General features: G+C 40.1%; 2 protein-coding genes across 3 annotated transcripts; one reads left to right on the top strand and one right to left on the bottom strand.

The window, feature by feature from the left end:
• Nucleotides 1-2,006: 2,006 nt before the first annotated feature.
• On the top strand, nt 2,007-9,276 carry capslb (calcyphosine-like b). Of its 2 annotated transcripts, XM_004561871.3 has the most exons (6): nt 2,007-2,203; nt 4,544-4,681; nt 6,241-6,418; nt 6,713-6,922; nt 7,076-7,192; nt 9,018-9,276. In XM_004561871.3, exons 1-5 carry the CDS (start codon nt 2,022-2,024, stop codon nt 7,175-7,177), a joined length of 810 nt encoding a protein of 269 aa, XP_004561928.3. In that variant the 5' UTR covers nt 2,007-2,021; the 3' UTR covers nt 7,178-7,192; nt 9,018-9,276. The 2 variants fall into 2 exon arrangements, with proteins under 2 accessions (XP_004561928.3, XP_004561926.3); XM_004561869.3 differs by lacking the exon at nt 7,076-7,192 and having other exon boundaries at nt 2,009-2,203.
• An 80-nt stretch (nt 9,277-9,356) lies between these two features.
• il7r (interleukin 7 receptor) lies at nt 9,357-19,133 on the bottom strand. Its single transcript, XM_004561868.4, has 8 exons — nt 18,918-19,133; nt 16,642-16,783; nt 16,399-16,556; nt 16,044-16,195; nt 15,314-15,470; nt 15,109-15,229; nt 14,958-15,030; nt 9,357-14,243 (listed from the first exon to the last, which is right to left on the bottom strand). Exons 1-8 carry the CDS (start codon nt 19,003-19,005, stop codon nt 13,842-13,844), a joined length of 1,293 nt encoding a protein of 430 aa, XP_004561925.2. The 5' UTR covers nt 19,006-19,133; the 3' UTR covers nt 9,357-13,841.
• Nucleotides 19,134-19,411: the final 278 nt, after the last annotated feature.

The raw sequence follows: 19,411 nt of genomic DNA, 5'->3' as shown, positions 1-19,411 counted from the left end.
TCCAGACTGAGACCAAGTCCAGCCCCTCTCCAGGAGACTGGTTCCAGACCCCAAGCCATGCGTAGAGGTGAGCCCGACTATATCTAGCCGGTACCTCTCAACCATACGCACTAACTCAGGCTCCTTCCCCACCAGAGAGGTGACATTCCATGTCCCAATTGCCAGTCTTGGCAGCTGGGGATCAGTCCGCCAGGGCCTCCGCTCCTGGCCGCCGCCCGGCACACAATGCACCCGACCCCTTATATTTAGCAATTGTTTGTTCCTCTTAAACCATTTTTAAATTTTGAACATTCCTGAAGTAATTGTATCGAGCAACTCCTTTAGATTCCCACCAGAACAAAAAATATTTGTGTTGTCTGCAAATAATACTAATTTTAATATATCAGATCCCTTGCAAATATCATTTATATAAATAATAAATATTTTTGGACCCAGTACAGAGCTTTGTGGAACACCACAAGCAATGTCCAAGCATGATGAGGACTGGACACCTAGCTTCACAAATTGTTTCCTGTCACTTAAATAATTCCACTTAAATAACTGTTCCAAATGTTACAGGCCCCGCTATGGTGGGTACGCAGCCAGATTACAATCCTGTAAAACAGGAGAGAAAGTGAACACAGGAGACTGCCATTCGCCCAGTCAGTCTTGCCAGAATTTATTCATACAACACAAGCATATCTGCTCCACTCTTTTTGTAACTCAAAACACTTCAATATTAATCAACACTACTGGGATAAAACAACAAAAGGTTGAAATGAATGAAACAAATGACAAATACACCTCTTTTCCCATGAAACAGATAAGGAAAATAATTCAATGGACATTTAGATGAGAAAATATATATTTGACACGTTTAAGGAAAATACTAATAAAATAAAATAAACAAAATAAATGTTCCCTTTAGAAATTTTTTTTTGCTCTTTTTTGCTCTATAAAATAGTTGTTTTCTTTTAGAACCACTCATCTTAGCAGTAGGATATATATGAAAAGAGAAACAATTTAAGTTTGAGTGAAAATATACATTTTTTTGCACTCTCTGGTCAACTGACTCAGTGGCTCAAATGGCTCAAAAAACCTGATTCACTTTGGTGAGTGACTCATTAAAACTCTATTCAGTAAAAAAAATCAAATTTACAATCACTAAACAGTGTCCAGCTGTGTATTTGTTTATGTTTTTAACCACAATACTTACCTGTAACACAGGAGAGAATGTGAACACAGGAGACACGCTGCCGTTTGCCTGGTCAGTCTTGCCAGAATGCAAGTTTACGGCAGCTATGCACCCGACTCAGTTCACAAAGCACGCTGCTGCCCCCTACTGTCCAAAGTGTTATACACTCTCCTGGCAACAGAGAACTTACATGACGTTGCAGATTTAAATTACACCAATAAACCAGCAACATAAAACATGTATAATAATCTCCATAAATCACGCCACTTAACTCAAAATTGTGACCACATATTTGTGTGGATCACACAAACATATAACTAACCACAGATCTTCTGCGGATGTAGGCTTCCTCCCATCCTTCTGTGTCTGCATGTAATCCCAGACACACTTGATGATGTTGAGATCAGGACTCTGTGGGGGGCAGCATTTCTTGTTCTTTGTGATGAAGATAGTTCTTAATGCATTTGGTTGTATGTTTGGGGTCATTGCTCTGCTGCAGAATTAATTTGGGGCCAATAGACAATCATTTATATTTCTGAAAGCATTCTTTGTTTACAGCATTTTTTTCACACCTGCCTAAAAACTTTGCACAGTACTGTATATTTTAAAATACATATTCTAATATATATTTCTACATCTTTTTTATTAATATGTTTGTGGAAGAAGGAAAAGACCTAATTAAAAAAAATACTATCACGGGCTCTTCAGTTTACCGGATATTAACGCCATAAATTTAGTCTCTGTTGAACTAAACATATACCTCCGGTTACTCACAGAGAAACACCGGAACTCCTCCCACTGAGCATGGGAGAGCCAATCACAACGCAGAATGGATCAGCAAGTCTCCATGGTAACGGAGTATCGTTTGGGGAGGGGCAGACCGGGAGAAAGCAAGAATCTAAAGGTTAAAGTGTTAAAACTCCTCAGTCGGACTCCTCTCTGTGCTTACACTGATCCTCCTCCTCTTGGGCTTCGTGTTTACCTCTTCAGCCTCACTAAGCTACAGACAGCGGACACACAGCAGGACAGGTAACACACCTTCAGATCCTCCATTACGCTTCCATTTTCTCGCTTTTGGAAATCAGAACCTTTGAGGATGAACAAGAATCAACAGGAAGTGTGGAGATTTAAAAATAAAAGCAGGGAGCAGACACAACAGTAAGAGCCTCAAACTAACAGCTGGAGCATCGGCTGTTGTTGATTTGTATGTCTGTGTATGAAGAGAAGCTACTGTTTTCACAGGCCCACACAGTTTACACATAGACGACACAATAAATACACACATTTATGTTACATTTATGTTATGTCACTCCACACACAGAGAGATAGATATATATATAATATAATGAGGTCATCTAGTGGAGGCAAAGCAGTAAGGTGACGGAGGCTGAAGCTTCATTTAACATTCAAATGATTTAGTGTGACCAGCAGGAAAACGATCCTGCTGTCTGCGTTTGTTTAACGCATGTGGTCATTTTGCTGAAGGTAGCTGCAGTTGTCAGAAAGATGAAGGAAATCTGAAATATTTCACTGTACAAACTTTATTTGTAGAATAAAATAGAAATATTCCATGTGGTACTGTGATATAATGTACTTCAAATCTGAAATACTTGTACTTCAGTTTTTATTTTAACCATAATTTCGTAAATAAATATTTTGCTTCATTACAAACTGCTGCTGATATTGGGCCTGCTCTCTCCTTTTTAACTTCTTTCTTGGAATGAAATGAAAACTTTTCCTTCTTTAATTTTTAATGTTCAGCCTGCAGGTGCTTCCAGCCTCCAGCAGGTGGAGCTGTTTGTCTTTTAGAATCAGAATATTTTATTAATACCTAGGGAAATTATGTGGGTTACAGTTGCTCCAGTACAGTAGCATTGACAAAAACAAACTAGACTATTTATCAATACAATATGTTAAGATATGAGGAAAAGCGCAATTTATACAAGTCACCAAGTGAAACATTCAGGGTTGACAAATTATAAATAAATATCAAGAAACTGACAGCAACATTAGAGTAAGAAGATGTGCGGGCTGTGGATCAGGTTTTTTTTTTTAAGACTTCAAGCTGTTATAAATATCTGGATCAGTTTAGACACAAACTCAGTGAGCCTCTCTTTTTTTAACATCTCTCATACAGGTGAGAAAATTTAGTCTTCAGATGACTGACAGCAAGACAATGTAATATGAAAAAACAAAAGAAATAATAAAACAGTACAAGTAACTTGAATCTAACATTAACATATAAGAACAAAAGGATCAAAGGCAACAAAAATGAATAAAACAAAACAAATGCTGAATAAAGCAGATAAATTAGAACAGAAAAATGAAATAGATTTAAATGTATTTACATGAAATCTAATCAGTTAATAAATGAAAGTAGGGCTGAATGAAACTTCATTTAAAAGCCAAAACAATAAAATAATACAGAGGGCTTCCACAGTTTGTTTTAATTTCTTTGATGTTTTGGTAAAATAGCAAAATAAATAAGTTCACAGAGTCGGTGAACGTGTAAAAAGGAAGATTACAAAATTGTTTGCATTATTTAAATATTTAATATTTGTGCATTATTGATAATATTGATATTTATTTTTTAAATATCATAATTAATGTAACCATGTCACTCTTCTACAGTAAAGATAAATCACAGTAAATAAAACAAAAGAAATAATGCTTATAATGCAGACTCAACAAAAATCCAGACTGAAGAGTTCTTAACCCGTTGTGCTGCTCGCAGGTTCTCAGTTCAGACTGATCCAACAGCTCAGAGAGAAACACAGGAAAAAAGTAAAATACAGAAAAACTTAAACGTAATAAACTAAAAACTCTAAACGACCAACTAAAACCAAAACACAGGATGGATAATAATCAATAAGAATTAATAAGAAAGAGTCCCACAATATCGATCCCAATGTTCAATGTTCCGTGACATGATCTTCAAAGAAATAAGAAAGAAATGAAGAAACCGTTATCAAAACAGACTATCTGACCACAGCCCTCATGTCCAAACACACCTGAGCCTGTAGACAGCGCTAATAGGGGGTCAGGTGTGGTTGTGGCCTCAACCTAAAGTCTGGTCCTGCACACAACAGTGAAGATAATCACAGGGATAGAAAAACATCCATGGATGTGGTTTTCTGGAGCGTCCTGGTTGGCTGATCATGGCGGTTCAACAGATGACGCTTTGTCTAAATATGATTTAAGAGGTATCTGTCACACCTCCAGGAAGTGACATTAAAAAAATTTTTTTTAACATAACATTTCATATTTTATCTGGCTGAGGTCAGACAGACACACACAGCACACTGTAGGCTGAGTTAAGGTATAGATCAGCTGTCAGAGTGAAACCTGATTGGTCTGTGTTATGTCAAGGATGGCGGGCACATCGAGACACGACAGAGAGATGGCGATGAATGCCAAGCGCCAGCTGTCCGAGTGTTCAGACCCCATAGAGAGACTCCGGCTGCAGTGTCTGACTCGAGGCTCGTCTGGGATCAAAGGTTTGGGCAGGTGAGCTTCACACACCTGTTCACACATTCAACATTCCAATCCAGAAGAAAAAAAGAAGGAAATTCTGTGTTTATAAAGATGTCAAATCAAATCACTTTTATTGTCACATCACATGTGCAGGTACACTGGTACAGTACATGTGAGCGAAATTCTTGTGTGCGAGCTTCACAAGCAACAGAGGTGTGCAAAGTACAATAACATAAGAACAAGCAAATATAAGAATGGCTAAATCTGAGAATTATATGAATAAATATATGTACAATATAAGAGTGTATACATATTACTGAATGTGTATACTAAATATGTATGTCTACGTGTGTGTATATATGTGTGTGTGTGTGCACATATTTTACAAATTAAATAGAGTAAAAATAAAATAAATATATAAAATATACAGAGGTTGGTAGTACCAACATAAAAAATCTGAGTTAAGAAACAGAATCAAAATTATTAAAAGTTCGCAAACACGTAAAGATGCCCGAGCTTCATCATCACACTGAAAAATAGACTCCAGTCACTCGTTCCTTTTTCCATTTTATCAAACTGAACAACAAACGTCAGCTTCTACAAAGACGAGAACCTGCTGCGAAGCTGCTAATTCTTCTGTTGTGTTAGCCCCCCTAATATAAAACCCCTGGATCCTTAAAAAAAGATTTTTTTTATTCTCTTTAGAAGTAAAAAAAATCTGTGTTTTTAATTTCAGACTGCTTCAGAGTCCTTCGCAGGTCTCTTTTCTCCATGATCAGAAACTATAGGGACCTCTATAGTCAACCAAAGCTTGTCACTTCCATCTGCAGTCGTCTGTTCTGGGCCCTTCTCTCAGATCGGTTCATGACTCAGGCAGACATTCTCAGTTATTCTTTAATGCAGTGGAGTAAATGTCGTGGAGTGTAGGTCCTCTGCTGGCTGTGATTTGTCCCTTTAATGCAGCGGCGGTGGGTTTCGGGGTCAGATGAGAGTAATGAAGCACTCACATCGATGTTTACGCTGAGGTTTTCCTGTCAGATCATCGCTGAGTCGGCACGGCTGCAGGATGTTGTTGTGTTTGTCTTCGTCGTGTTGTTGCTCTTCTTGTGGTTTTCACTCCGCTGATGTTCAGCTGTACACTGTGCAGTAACCTCAGGTCCTGTAATACGCACATTTACTCCCAGCACTGCAGTACTGGAGTACTTTCAGTTTGAGCTGCTGCATACTCTGCTGCTCTACAGCTGGATGATGATTTAAAAACATGAGTTCATAAGATCAGTTGGTGAGCTGCAGTCACAGTAATGACATTATTCATACTTCACACATCAGATCTGAATCCTTCATCCAGCGCTGACTAAAGGAAACAATGTTTCTTTTTTCTAAAGCTACATGAAAGCGGTAAAGACAGAAGTGAAACTGTCTGTTCTGAAGCAGCTCAAATATCAGGGGACTCAGGACTAAAAATACAGTTTACTACTTATTTACTTTAACTGACATATAGACAGTTATAGTTTTTTTTTTAAATAAAGTTTTACTTTTCAATGGTATAAAACTGAAATGCTGCTGTCTGATTCGCTGATTTTGTTTGTCAGGACCTTCAGAGTGATGGACGACAACAACAACCGCTCGCTGGACTTCAAGGAGTTCATGAAGGGGTTAAACGACTACGGGGTCTTGATGGAGAAGGACGAGGCCACAGCTCTGTTTCAGCAATTTGACCGTGACGGCAGCGGGACCATCGACTTCGACGAGTTCCTCACCACTCTCAGGGTAAATCAGACCAACGATGAGAGCATGAGATGAGATCGCCTCCTATCAGTCAGCCAGAACTAAAAAATACCCCCAAAGCCCTCCTTCCATACGTTTTTAACAACTGTGGTTTCAGTGCTCGTGTTTCAAGGTGAACAGCTGCTCTGAATAAAAAATAGTTGTGAAGGCCCCTAAATGGCATGGATGTTTTAATCTGCAGTCAGCGATCGTCTGTTTCAAACTACTGAATGATGTGTCATAAGCTGGACTGAACTGAATCTTCACTCCTTTAACTTCCCCTTCTGTTAACTGCAGCCGCCAATGTCCAAGGCCCGGAAGGAGGTGGTCATGCAGGCGTTTCGGAAGCTGGATAAAACGGGTGACGGGGTGATCACCATCGAAGACCTGCGGGGTGTTTACAACGCCAAGTACCACCCCAAGTACCAGAACGGAGAGTGGACGGAGGACCAGGTCTTCAGGACATTCCTGGATAGCTTTGACTCTCCGTATGACAAAGATGGAAAGGTAACGAGCTTCTGACAGGAATGCCAGACAGGCGGTGTCTGTGTGGGTGGAGGTCAGTGACTGTGGCCCACAGACCAGTAGCTCCTGCACTGAAACAGACTTTAGGTGTGCACTTTCCTCAGCGTTGATGAAACTGTATGCTCCTCTCTGAAGGTGACCCAGGAGGAGTTTATGAATTATTACGCTGGTGTGAGCGCCTCCATCGATACAGACGTCTACTTTATTGTGATGATGAGAAATGCCTGGAAACTCTGAATTAGCGGCGTTCTGGTAATCGAGCTCCGTGGTTTTTGGGTGGTGGTAGGAGGGCGGCGAGTATTTCCATTTTGAGGTGTTTTCCATTGTAGAAAAGCTGTGATTAAATTTCCTCCCTGGGGAATCTGGTAATGTTCTGCAGGGTATGTTGTATGGTTTTACTTGTAAATGTGTTCCAATGAGATGGACTCAAAGAACCAGACAACATACAAACTCAGCAGTGAAATCGTTCATTTAGCGTGTTAGTCCACGCACTGCAGGCTGCTTCACTCTGGCTTCTTACTGTGGTTCAACCTAACCAATCAGCTTTTTCTCTTTCACTTTCTGGATGTAAACAAACTGCTGTGTAAACAAACACAGCCGCGCTGTTTCCATGCAGATATGAAACTCGCGCAGAGGTGATCAGTTCTCATCATTTCCTGCTCCACATTTTTATTCTTGCACTCTCCCAGAGCAGCTGTGCATGATTCACACTTCAAAATCATCCTTCTTTATCTTATACTGCGCCTTAATGCAGCCTGCAGTTCAACCTCTGTTTGAAACAAGCTGCTTTATCTCCTCCTACTTTTAAATCAGCTTTCTTCTGATTGGATGATTTGTGAAGTCTGCCTTGGTTCAGCACCCAGTGCTCATGAGCTGTAATATTTACAAAGATCTTTTGGCTCATAGGGAGTATTTTTACATATCATTACCTTTATATTTTAAACTTTAGCATGAGCATCTGACACCATAATATCATGCACAGGTTGGAAAATGTGGAAAATAAGGTGATGAAAAATTAAACATCTCTTAAAAGTTAAGTAAGTATACCCCAAGTAACATGACTGTAACACACCCAAAGAAAGATTCTAGGTCTGACCAACCGTCTCAGTCGTGGGCAAAAAGATGACAGTCAATAAAATTCTAAAAGACAATTTATTGACAAAAAATCAAGAGATAAAGGATAAAACAGTCCAGTGTCCCATTTATGAATCAAATAAAAACACACAGTCCCAAGGCCAGAGCCGGCTATGCCACAATGCCAGTTGCACTCCACGTGTTGCCTTTAACAGGGTTAGAAGTTGTCCTCTGAGACCCACCACCCTGCAAGCATATAGCCAGTGGTCACTCCAGCCTCTGCAATTCTGCTGCCTTTAGGCTGTGGCATATAATAGGCCCTGGCCTATTATATGAGAGACAGAGAGACAAAACGACACTTTCACTATAGAATTCATAGCGCAAAGCCGATCCATCCCAAACATATCTGATTTCATCACATTACTCTCTTTATTTCATAAATAACTTCATATCTATCCATAAACCTGTCTTTAAAGATTTACAGTTAGATTCAGATCACCTCTGTCTAAAGAGCCATCTGACTGCAATTTAAGGTGTTTACAGTTTTTAGGGAATTTCATAACTATTTGAAATGTTACCCCCATACTTTGCTTCATTTAATTTTTTTGTACACAGAACACCTCGAGATTATTGCCTTATTTTGATTTGAGTTTTTTGTTTTTTCAATAATTTTTTGTGCAAATCAAAATGGGCCTATATTGTTACTTTGTTTTTCCAATTTTAAACAAGAAAAAAAAATTGATTATCCTGTATGGATGATTGGATGAAAGAGTGGATGGATGGATGTCAATCAGGTGAGGCACCTCATTTTTTAAAATTTTCCTTTTAAACTTTAAAGCCACACAAGAAGAAACGGGCCGCTGTTTCATTCTGATCTAACCGATGAAGTTGGCCCCTTCCTCTTCATCTCTGCTGTTTGTCTTCATAGTAACACTTTGAAGTACTGTCGTGTTTGATCTCTGTATTTAAGCTGTCATTAAAGCAGGTTTCTTGTACTTGACAGGTGACCCATGATGAGTTTATGAACTATTACAGTGGCGTCAGCGCCTCCATCGACAGCGACGTCTACTTTATACTAATGATGAAAAACGCTTGGAAGCTCTGAATCACATTAAAACTCCAGAATCTAAGCACCTCATGGATTTCCGACAAACAGAATTTGTTTTAAATGATCATAATGATGTGTCTGATCAATTCTGCAGCCTGAATTCTGTCACATTTTCAGTTAGAAGTCATATTCTAAATAAATGCAGTTACACAGATTGGTCCGACTTTTATCATTTTTGTATCGTGTGCACATTTTTCATTACTAATTACATCACAGTGAAACAGCAGGATTTCATTTTCCACTTTATTACTATATACACTGATATGCATTGTGATTAAATAAAAACAATTCCACGTTACATCAACACGAGTACATTTAGACATTTCCATAAAGTATGTACGTTGTATTTAGTACAGATTACAGACTTCTTGTTTCTGAGTATAAAGCGTACATTCCTGTTTTTGTTTCAGCCATTGTGAGGTCGGTTGTGTCAGATATTGAAGCAGCAGCATTGGGTTTAGCATCTCCATGACTACAAACAGAAACAGTTGCTATAGCAACGCATCCACAACCCGCCTACAGACAGCTGAGCTTGCGTGGACATGACGTACACGACTGCTCAGAAGTTGGAGATCACTTTGAAACCTCATGTTTTCAGGAAGAAAAGCTGATTGAGAGAGTCATAAATGGATGTTAAAGTAGAAATACTAATTAATTGTGTAATTTCTATCTAACTAATCATTCTTTTTATGGAATATCTATGTATGTGTAAAGAGGCCCATTTTAAGCAATCATCTGTGTTCTAATGGCACATGATGTTCTCTAAAGGAGTTTTATAATATTAAGAGGCTTATTGATTATTAGAAAAACCTTTTCCCACCACGATGGCACACCTAAAAACTGCTTTACTGATTATAGATGTACTAAATCTGGCTAGTTGCATCTCTGGAGCATTTCTGTGTAGATGTGAAGCTTTAAAATGGCCAAAAGAAGAATGTGTTCAGGCTGTGTGCGTGTTCTAAGAAATGAAGGTGATGCCTTGCAGCCACAAGAAGAAAACAAACCAAATAACACTGGTGTGTATTACTCTCAAGAGAGCACTGCTAAGACCGGTTGGTGGCAGGCCCCCAGCAACCACAGGTTGCTAGGAGAAAAAGGTGTATTCCCCAGCCGGCTGGCAAGTGGTTGCTGTTGGTTGCTGGCAGTTGCTGTGAAACTAAAGCCACAGTCATACAGGCCTAGAGACCAGTGAGTTACTCACTGTCAACCAGCGGCTGCTCGGGAAAAATGTGTATTTCCTGCCCGGTTGGTGAGCAGCTGCTGAAGGTTGCTGATTGTGACTGTGGCTTTGGTCACTTGCAGATTATCGCGGCCGCCTCAGTTTCCATGGAGGGTGCCGACTTCTCTGCAAACATTTACTAACTACTTGCCGAGTAGAAGTAAAACTGTAAAAAAGTCAGACACAAACTGGAAACAGCGCAAGTTTCCCTTCAAAATAAAAGTTTTGCCTTTTGAATCGTGTTGATTGAGGCACAACTTTTACTCTGAATTCAAACATTCTCCGTTTGCAGTTTGTGTCAGACTTCATTTTCATTTCCACTCAGAAAGCAGTTGGAGAGTGTTTGCAGACAAGTCTGTGTCTTCCATGCAAACTGCAGGTGACCATAGCAGCCTGCTAGTGACCAAAGCAACCATGCAATTGATTTCACCCAGCAACAGCTAGCAACCACTTGCCAAACAAGTGAATATGCACATTTTTCCCTAGTGGCCTGAGGATGTGAGGAGATTGCCAGTGTGTAACTACTTAAGTAGTACAGCACCTTTACCCACATGATTGGACGGTTTTTCCAACAATGAGTCAGCCTTTTAATGTGATAAACCTGCACTGCTTGCCTCTGATGTAGATATTCCAATAAAAAAAAATCTGTTTAAGGATTCAGTTAGTTAATATTTATGTTCACTTAACTGTAAATTAAAGCAAATTAGCTTTTCCTTCAAAAACATGGTAATTTCTAAGTAACCCCAAAGCTTTGAGTGCTGTACTATGATTCAGATGAGCTTTAGGAGGCTTTACATGTGATCCTGTTTGATATGCATGGTGAACGCTGCAGCATGAGTTTCAGTTCCCAAAGAGTTTAAGTGCAGATGAGTTTAGATACAAGCAGCTTTAAATGACCTCACTGGTGTTGTTCGATTTTTTTGGTTGAGGAATGAGAAAAAAATAAAATACAGATGGTGAAAAATTGAAAAATCTGATAAACAGGTCTTATACCAGACTAGTTTTTGTGAGATGGAGCACTGAGAATTTATGAGTAAATCCATAAGCCGAAGTTTAATTAAATTCATTTCTACAAGACCTGGAGAATAAAAAGCAGGTCCCAAGAGTTCTTCAGGTTGTGGTCATGTGACTCAAGGACTCAAGGTTTAGGTTGTAGAGATCTTACAGGCCCTTTTAACCAATAACAATGTTCCACAGATTGTTTAGGTGGTTCTTCTGTATAGGTCTCTTTGTGGTTCCTTGTTTAATTGTAGTGGCTCCTTTTGGACACTGAGAACGTACTCAGGTTCATTTACAGGGATCGTGGTTACACAGGAGGTATCAGGGATGTTTTATGTGGTTTTAATGGCCTCCAGTATGAGCTTCTAGTAATATTTTTGTTATTTCTTGTGGCCCTTTAGATGGATAAAGTAGGAGCTTTGATCTAGCAACCAGTTAGGTGCTTTGAAGGCTCATTCAGTTGGGTGTTTTGGTCATTTAGGTAGTACACTGGGTCAATATAGATGTACTTTGGGGGTTTAAAGGGTTTCTTTAGATGAGCCACACTCTTAAATATCAAAGAAACTTTCATTTCTCTCTCTCATCTGTCAACTGAAGCTGTTCACCACCTCCCAGGCAGCCAACACGATCCATAATGCTGAGTTAAAAGATAAAGTGATCACTTAGACGCTGGGATGCCTGGAAGGTAGTTTTATCTGAAAACCACTATTCTATGCTATGTAGTAAAACAGGCAAAAACACAGGTATATATGATTCCTCCAACGACAAATGACTACATGTGGAGGTGTGTCAGTAAAAACATGAAAACACACTTGGCCTCAAAGCAACAAAATAAATCCTGTATTTCAGAGCTGCAGGTCAACAGCCTGCTCTACTCAAAGCTACATTTTGGGTTCAAGTGAAAGATTAAAGCTAAAAAAAAATCTGTTGGTACAAGCACAAGAATAACAGCCAATTTATCACTTTAAAAATAACAGCAGTGACTAAACATATTAAAATAAACCCGATTATAAAGGAGCAGAACTAAGTTCATATTGTTAGAATAACGTGTAACACATCGTTACTTTAGTTGTCTCAAATGTTTTTGGTTTATGAGTCACAAAAATTAACCACAGGCTGTGTTTTACTGTCTTTGAATATGAGCTGTGAGCAGCTCCACTGCATAAAAACGTTTTTTCCTTTTTCTGTTTTTTTTTTCTTAGCAAGCCTGTTGATGGCTGACTGTCCAAGAAAATGACACAGGAAGTGAGAGAAACACCAAAGTGAGGACAAATTTACACGTTGGTGATTTTTTTTTTTTTTTTTTTTTTTTTTTAAACGAGTCAATGATGGAGACTCCCCTCACCCCCAACCAGTCACAGCAGATGGCGGCACATGAGCCTGATTCTGCTGAGGCTTTCTGTTATACAGTGGTTCTTAACCTGGGTTCGCTCGAACCCTAGGGGTTCGGTGAGTCGGTCTCAGGGGTTCGGCAGAGCCTTCGCCATGACATGCATGGCTCATTTTGTGCACCAGTAAAAAAATCACATTTTATTTTTCACTAAAGAGGGGTTCAGTGAATGCGCATATGAAGCTGGTGGGGTTCGGTACCTCCAACAAGGTTAAGAACCACTGTCTTATGAAAAGGGAATTTTTCTTCACCCTGTCACCAAATACCAAATGTTGTCATGCTGTCTATTCTCGCTTTACAGCCTGTAAAATGTGACACTCCCACTAATCCTATCACGGCTAGCACTTCAAAACCTTTTTCTTAAGTCCCAGCTGGGAGCCAGCTTCTATACAAAGATGAGACGATTTATTTTGGGTTAAAATGCTGGTGCAAAAGATGCAAAAATATGTTCATGAATCAGAAAAAGAACCCATTCCATGTTAGTGGCAATGGGGAATAAGAGTCTCCACTCATGTTAGCAGCTTGTTGAGGCTGCTACACTTAAAAAACTCTGCTAAACTCAGAGTGTAGCAGAGACAAAGTGATGGATGTGTAACATAATGAACTGAGGATGGTGTGAAATTACTAAATGTTATCACTGTTCATCCTGATGGGAACATCTGAACCAAACGTCATAGCAGAAACTGAGTAATTCTTGTGTATATTTGCTACAGAACTCCAAGATGGAGTTAAAATAAATGTCAAAAGATGACAAAACCTAAAAGAATTTATCCTCTTAGGTTTATGCGCAAATGGGAATCCAGATGAGATACTTCACCAGTAAAAGCTTGATTTCTGTAAAGTGAACCAAACTTCAGCACTCCATTCAGTGATTTTTCTTTTGGTAATGAATGCCAGATGTCTCGTTCTCTGGACAGAGGTCCAGCATCATTGAAATCCAGGTGAAATGTAAGTGGTAGATAGGCACATCCGGACAAAAAGGCAGCATGTTTGTCTTTCTGTTCTTTCACTTTGCTCTGAAGACCTCGTGAAGTTGGAAGCCCTTTGCTTTAGAGCATCCTGAAGTTTGATAAGTACAGTCTCTGATCCTGTTTGCTCACCACTGCATCACCTACTTGATCTTATAGAAACTGGACATGGTGACGTAAGCCTCCTCCTGTCGATTTGCTCCAAACACCTCAAAGTCATTGACTTCAAATTGTTGCTCAGGCTGCTCGGGTCTTTCCCCAAGCTGGAGGATGTCGATGGGGGAAGGACTGCAGCTCGACAGGCTGTCCTCGGCTTCAGACGAGCTCCTGCTCAACAAGGCAGAGAGCTCCAGCTCCTCGGTGCTGGCGCTGGCAGTACTCCTGCAATCTAAGCTCTGGGTGGAGCAGGGTTCGCTCGACTGAGTGCTGTAAGCAGCAGCAGATGCAGGACTGATCGCAGGCTCTGTTTCCTCACGTGCTGTCGTCTCCACGGGGTAGACTTTGAGATCACTGAGCACCTCAGGTCTGAAGGTCAGCAACAGAGGCTGCAAAACCAGAATGACATCATATTTGTCTACAGCCAATCAAAAGCTCCTTTGTCATGTTCTTTGTCTTAACAATTACAAGTAAATTCACTGGTTTTAACTACCCTACGGTGCAACAGTTAAAAGCAGCTTGATCTAGTACCTCTAAAAAAAACTAATCACAATGTTAAACAGCAAAAACCAACGGGCTGTGCAGAGGCACGCCAGAATTTCACACAGTTAGTTAAATGTCTGCTGCAGACAGCTAATTTTTGTGCTTCTTATTAGTCAAACTGAAAGTTCCAAAGATTCATGTCAAAATGAGTTTCATGAACCTGTAGTGCCTGTTTGATATCTTTTGTACCAGAGAGGTCAAGAGTGCAATGTCAGCATTAATCAGTACAACCGATGCACCGCTCACTGTGCTGTAAAATCCTGGTGTCACATCAAACAAAGCAATGCTTGAGGTTTTACAAACTGTGTTTATAAGCTGATGTGCTCAGCATAGCTCAGCAAGTTGGTCAATAAAAAAGTATCATCAATATGAATGTTTATGTTACTATGTTGATGCCACAGTTTTGACTACAATTGCTCTTTGGTAGGGGTACCACCACCTGAAATCTCATCTAAGTAAGATTTTGTGTTGTGATTTCTACAACTGGTCCTGTCGCTCACACGTGACCTGATGTTGCTTTGCAGTGTTTTTATTTTTTATCTGACAGTAGAATAACTCACATTGTTTGGCTTGCAGATCTGCACCAGAGTCTGTTTAGGATGCGGGATGCTTGGCCACATGTAGGTAAATATCCTGTGGAATAAAAAGGAAAGAAACTTAGTGAAGGGAACTCACTACTCAGATTGTTCTGACAGAAAGTAGACGTCATACTTGTTTTTCCAGAGGATGATGATGATGATGATACTAGAGGTCACCATCAGCAGAGAGACCAGACACACTCCGACTTGGTACGGTTCCACCTGTACTCCACTGGTCTGCTTCTGGAGGTTTTCTTCAGGAAGGAGAACAACACAGATCATTACTGATATCAGTGTTTAAAAAAGGTTGTGCAGCAGGACTAGACTATTGTTCTTACCAGGGGTAAGGAAAGTGAACGTTTCACTCCACTCACTCCACGTGCCCTGAAAAATCTTTGGGAGTGTTCGCGCCCGCACTTTGACATAATACTTTGAGCCTTTTTTAAGGTATCCCATGTTGATATTTATGAAGTCCTGGGATGAGGTGTTCTGAATCTGTGGTCAGAGAGAAAAGAAAACATTTCAGTCATTGCAAAACATTGTATGATATTGTTGATGTAAAACAGTCTTTTTATGTTGAAGCACGTCCTCATACAAGATAGGACAAGTATTAAATTCCAGATGACCTGTAATGTAGCGCTGGTCCCTTTTGACTCTACTGGAACTACAGTTTTCAAAAGAAACAACATATTTTACACAATAAGGTTTAAAACTGGTGATTGGAACCATTAAATTATCAGGAGAGTGCTTAAAATTTATCATTGTGTGAGAAACTGTGGAAATCAATTTGACCTCGATTGGAACCAGGTGCTTTCTACCAGAGAAAAGGTAAGACGATGCTCTCAGATTTGTCTGCATTACAGTTAATATCACAGGAACTTCAGAGACTACTACTGGGCAAACCAAACACTGAAAGATTTACTCATTAGATTGTTTAACATTAAAAACAACCCACAATACAACAGTCTCTCTAGGAGAAACTATGTCTGATGTTATAGCGAAAACCTGAAAGTCTTGAAGTAGAATGTGAGATTGCACTTCTGAGCTATACTTTTTAGATCACTGTACCATGATTTCCCCAGCTGTCTCGATCTGAAACTGGAATTCCTGGTTCTTCACTTTCAGGTAGTCCTTTTGGTACGGGATCTGAATCCAAATCTTAGCCTCATTAGACTCTTCTTGGAAGGTGATGTTAAACACCTGAGGACTCATTGGTTTAACTGCAGGGACAGCACACAGAGAGAGGACAGCAATGATAGCAGCTTTGGGCACGCAGAATTCAAGACTTTTACATTTCTATACTGGAAAAAAGGAAATGAACATGAAGTCTGACAGGCAGTGCAGTGGTGACTCTTCACCAGGCAGCTACTGATGTTTAGAAGCATTTGTAAAGTCTGAAAATGTAACCAGATGACATGTTTACCTATGTTCTTCAGGTAGAGTTTTTGTGAAATCCTGCCGCCACTCTTTAAGTGGACGGTCAGCCTGAGTTCCGACAAGGGCTTCAGGTCTGGGGAGCTGAATGTATCACTGTATGTCTCCATGCACTTCTCCATTACGTTGCTGTCATAATGAAGGTAGCTGAACAGAAGAGCAGTGACCTGCATCAGTATCTGAATTTCCTCTGACATGCAGCACAGTACTGAACGTTATATCAAAGGTTTACCACAGGGTCATCCTCTCAATGCTGTCGCCTCCATCACCTCCACCCTCTTCATCATCCTCGTCATCATTTCTGCCTTCAAGCAGCTTGCAGGTCAAATTGCATCTTTTCATCATGATGTGAGACGTGCAGCTGATTCTGGGCTCTGAGATGAAAAACACTTTCAGACATTTCTCCACTTTTTGAGTATTACACTCTTGTCTTTTAACTTTTTTTTTCTGTCAGTTAGCAGTATATATATCATATACTACCAAAGATGTCTAACCACGGCTGATTTGCAGCCCATGTGCCTTAAGCTGATTTAAGATTAAGCTTTACATACAACATGCCAACACAGACATGAAAACAATCAGGAAGGGAAACAGCAGTGAAATAAATGCAAACTACATCAAAAAACTTCCATGTCGCTGATCAAATATTTGTCTTTATCATTAACACCAGTTTATGCTTTTATCTCTGAGTGTTTCAGATCTTTAAGAGTGAAAAAAGACTAAATAAATGTTTTTTGCTTGTTCAAAGCCCCACTGACTGTTCCTGTGGTTAAGTATGTTGATTAAGTAGATTGTGGGTGATTTAATTTATTAAAATGTAAAACTTTGAATTTCATGGTGATGCCAGTTTATTATCTTCTGGTCCAATATCTTGCATCATGAACACTATTTATTGCTGACTTGTTTAACCCAAACAGTGACATAGCATGAAAGCTGTGATAGACTATATCCAAATTGCTGAATTGATTTCTTTCTAATCAGAGGTTACTGAGAAACCATCACATAACTCAACAGCACACTGGAGTCCCTCCTGATACGCAGATAACTGCATCATCAGCATAATTTTGAAACCCTGCCTCTGCAGCTGCCTGTCACTACAGTATGAAGTGCTTTGAGAACATTTTTATTCCAATTTGTCACAGTATAAATAACTAATTCTCTTTGATTTTAGGGATGCAACACAAAAATAATTATTCTGTAGTAACTCGTTGAAGGAAAACTGACTGTGCATCATCTGCATAAAAATGAATACCGAATTTTCTTCAGTTTTTAATTATAAGACTAATTGGAAGCATTTAAGCAGAGGGGGGGGGGCGCAGAGGTTAGCACTGACTACCTGTAGCAGCCTCTCACACTATGACAGCTAGGTTAGGCTCCAGACCCCCCGCCCTCACTCTGGCAACCCCAGGACGTTAAACTGGGTCGCGAGAAAGGAGAAAACGCTGAGGCTGTAGATGTCTCTGTTTACCAAACACAATATGCTGCATGACAAAATCTTACCAGTGACTTGACATGTTGACCTTACAACCATGTTCAACACCACAACACTTTGAAGCTGCCAGCATGATTAAATCGTGTTATACAAGTTGTTAAAATAACCACAACTTTTCTTCCTGACTTTGCAGTTATTTATAGTCACTGCTTTACTTCGCATTAACTGCCTGAACGCCGAACAGTGTCCTTGCTCACCTTAAATACGTGCATTTAACTTTATTCATACCATTGCTTATTATAAACTGCTTTTATGTGTTTTTACTGCTAAATGGATGGCTTACGTAGGGTGTTGCCAGTACACTAAAACTGCATGCACTAAGCAGAACCTCTAAACTGTCAGCTATGTGTGAAGATTTAACCACAGGAGGAATTTTAAGCACCTGATCCAGTCCACCGCGGTGCAGAAACTGAACCGAGTGAAGCTCTGATGGAACAAAAAGCAGAGCATCAGCGCAGCCCCACGAGCACAGAGACGAAGCTGTGTTTACTCCCAACTGTCACGCTGATAACATCACTGCTTCTGATTTTGTTTGTGCCTACGAGCCGATGTGCACGAGAAGGCTGATTATTAAATCAATCCCGGATATCGAAAGCTGATGATGGGACTTAACAGGTGTCTCATTTTTCTTCCGAATTTGTGCCCCAAAGCTGAAGTGAGTGTCTCATAAAACTCCTGAAATGATGATTATTCATTTGTTTTTGTCTTAAGAGATACAAATTGTTCACGCTTCTTCGAAATTAACGGTAACCACACTTGAGCGCAAAGTCATTTAAGGATTTTAAAGAGTCTCTTCATGAAGCTTTTTAATTTTGAGCCATTATGCTCAGGTAAGTGCTCCACAGGTGCAATAATTCATCTCAGATAATATGTGCTGCAAATATAGCCCCCATCAAAGATCCAAACTTTACATTTTCTAATATTTTTTCTGTATTTGTATTTCCGTGAAAGATACTAATGTAAAAAAATCACCCCCAACATTCCTGTGCTAACCGCATGTTTTAAAATCTTCTTACCCATGTCGGGGTCTCCATCTCCGCTCTGAGCCTCACACACAGCTGGCAGCAGCAGCAGCATCACGGCGATCCTCCAGCCGAACTGCATCTCATCACCGAGTCTCCGTCCAGCTGCACACACGCTCACCTGCCGCTCTGCTCTTTCATAACCCGCCGTCACACCAGCTGAGAGCTTTTCTCGTCAGCAGGCTGGGAGAGAGGAAGGAGGAGTGGCTAGTCTGCAGAGGAAGGAGGAGGAGGCGGGGGCGATGCTGGGTAGTTGAGGTCTTACAGGACGCTCTGTAAATCAGAAAACATCCTTGATTTGGAGACTGCGGGGTCTGTGTGGTTAGAAGGCTGACGGACAGTTAACTCTCAGATGACAGATTATTAGGAACGTTCAGGGCTCAGTCACATGGACACAACAACATTTTTTGACACCAAATGAAATTAAGCCCACATAGACACATTTAGAGCAAACATGTTTGAGTTCATTTATTTTTGAGCAAATGTAA

Source organism: Maylandia zebra, linkage group LG7 (assembly GCF_041146795.1).
Source record: "Maylandia zebra isolate NMK-2024a linkage group LG7, Mzebra_GT3a, whole genome shotgun sequence".
Classification (NCBI taxonomy): Eukaryota; Metazoa; Chordata; class Actinopteri; order Cichliformes; family Cichlidae; genus Maylandia; species Maylandia zebra.
This window is presented reverse-complemented; position numbering and strand designations above follow the sequence as displayed.

What these genes read in the sequence shown, in the direction of transcription:
- capslb (XM_004561871.3), top strand. Translation starts at nt 2,022, where the DNA reads ATGGTAACGGAGTATCGTTTGGGGAGGGGCAGACCGGGAGAAAGCAAG. An exon ending in GGGATCAAAGGTTTGGGCAG is followed by an intron (nt 4,682 to 6,240) that starts GTGAGCTTCACA and finishes TTTGTTTGTCAG; the next exon opens with GACCTTCAGAGTGATGGACG. An exon ending in AGTTCCTCACCACTCTCAGG is followed by an intron (nt 6,419 to 6,712) that starts GTAAATCAGACC and finishes TGTTAACTGCAG; the next exon opens with CCGCCAATGTCCAAGGCCCG.
- il7r (XM_004561868.4), bottom strand. Translation starts at nt 19,005, where the DNA reads ATGCAGTTCGGCTGGAGGATCGCCGTGATGCTGCTGCTGCTGCCAGCT. An exon ending in ATTGAGAGGATGACCCTGTG is followed by an intron (nt 16,557 to 16,641) that starts GTAAACCTTTGA and finishes TCTTCTGTTCAG; the next exon opens with CTACCTTCATTATGACAGCA. An exon ending in GTTCACTTTCCTTACCCCTG is followed by an intron (nt 15,230 to 15,313) that starts GTAAGAACAATA and finishes TCCTTCCTGAAG; the next exon opens with AAAACCTCCAGAAGCAGACC.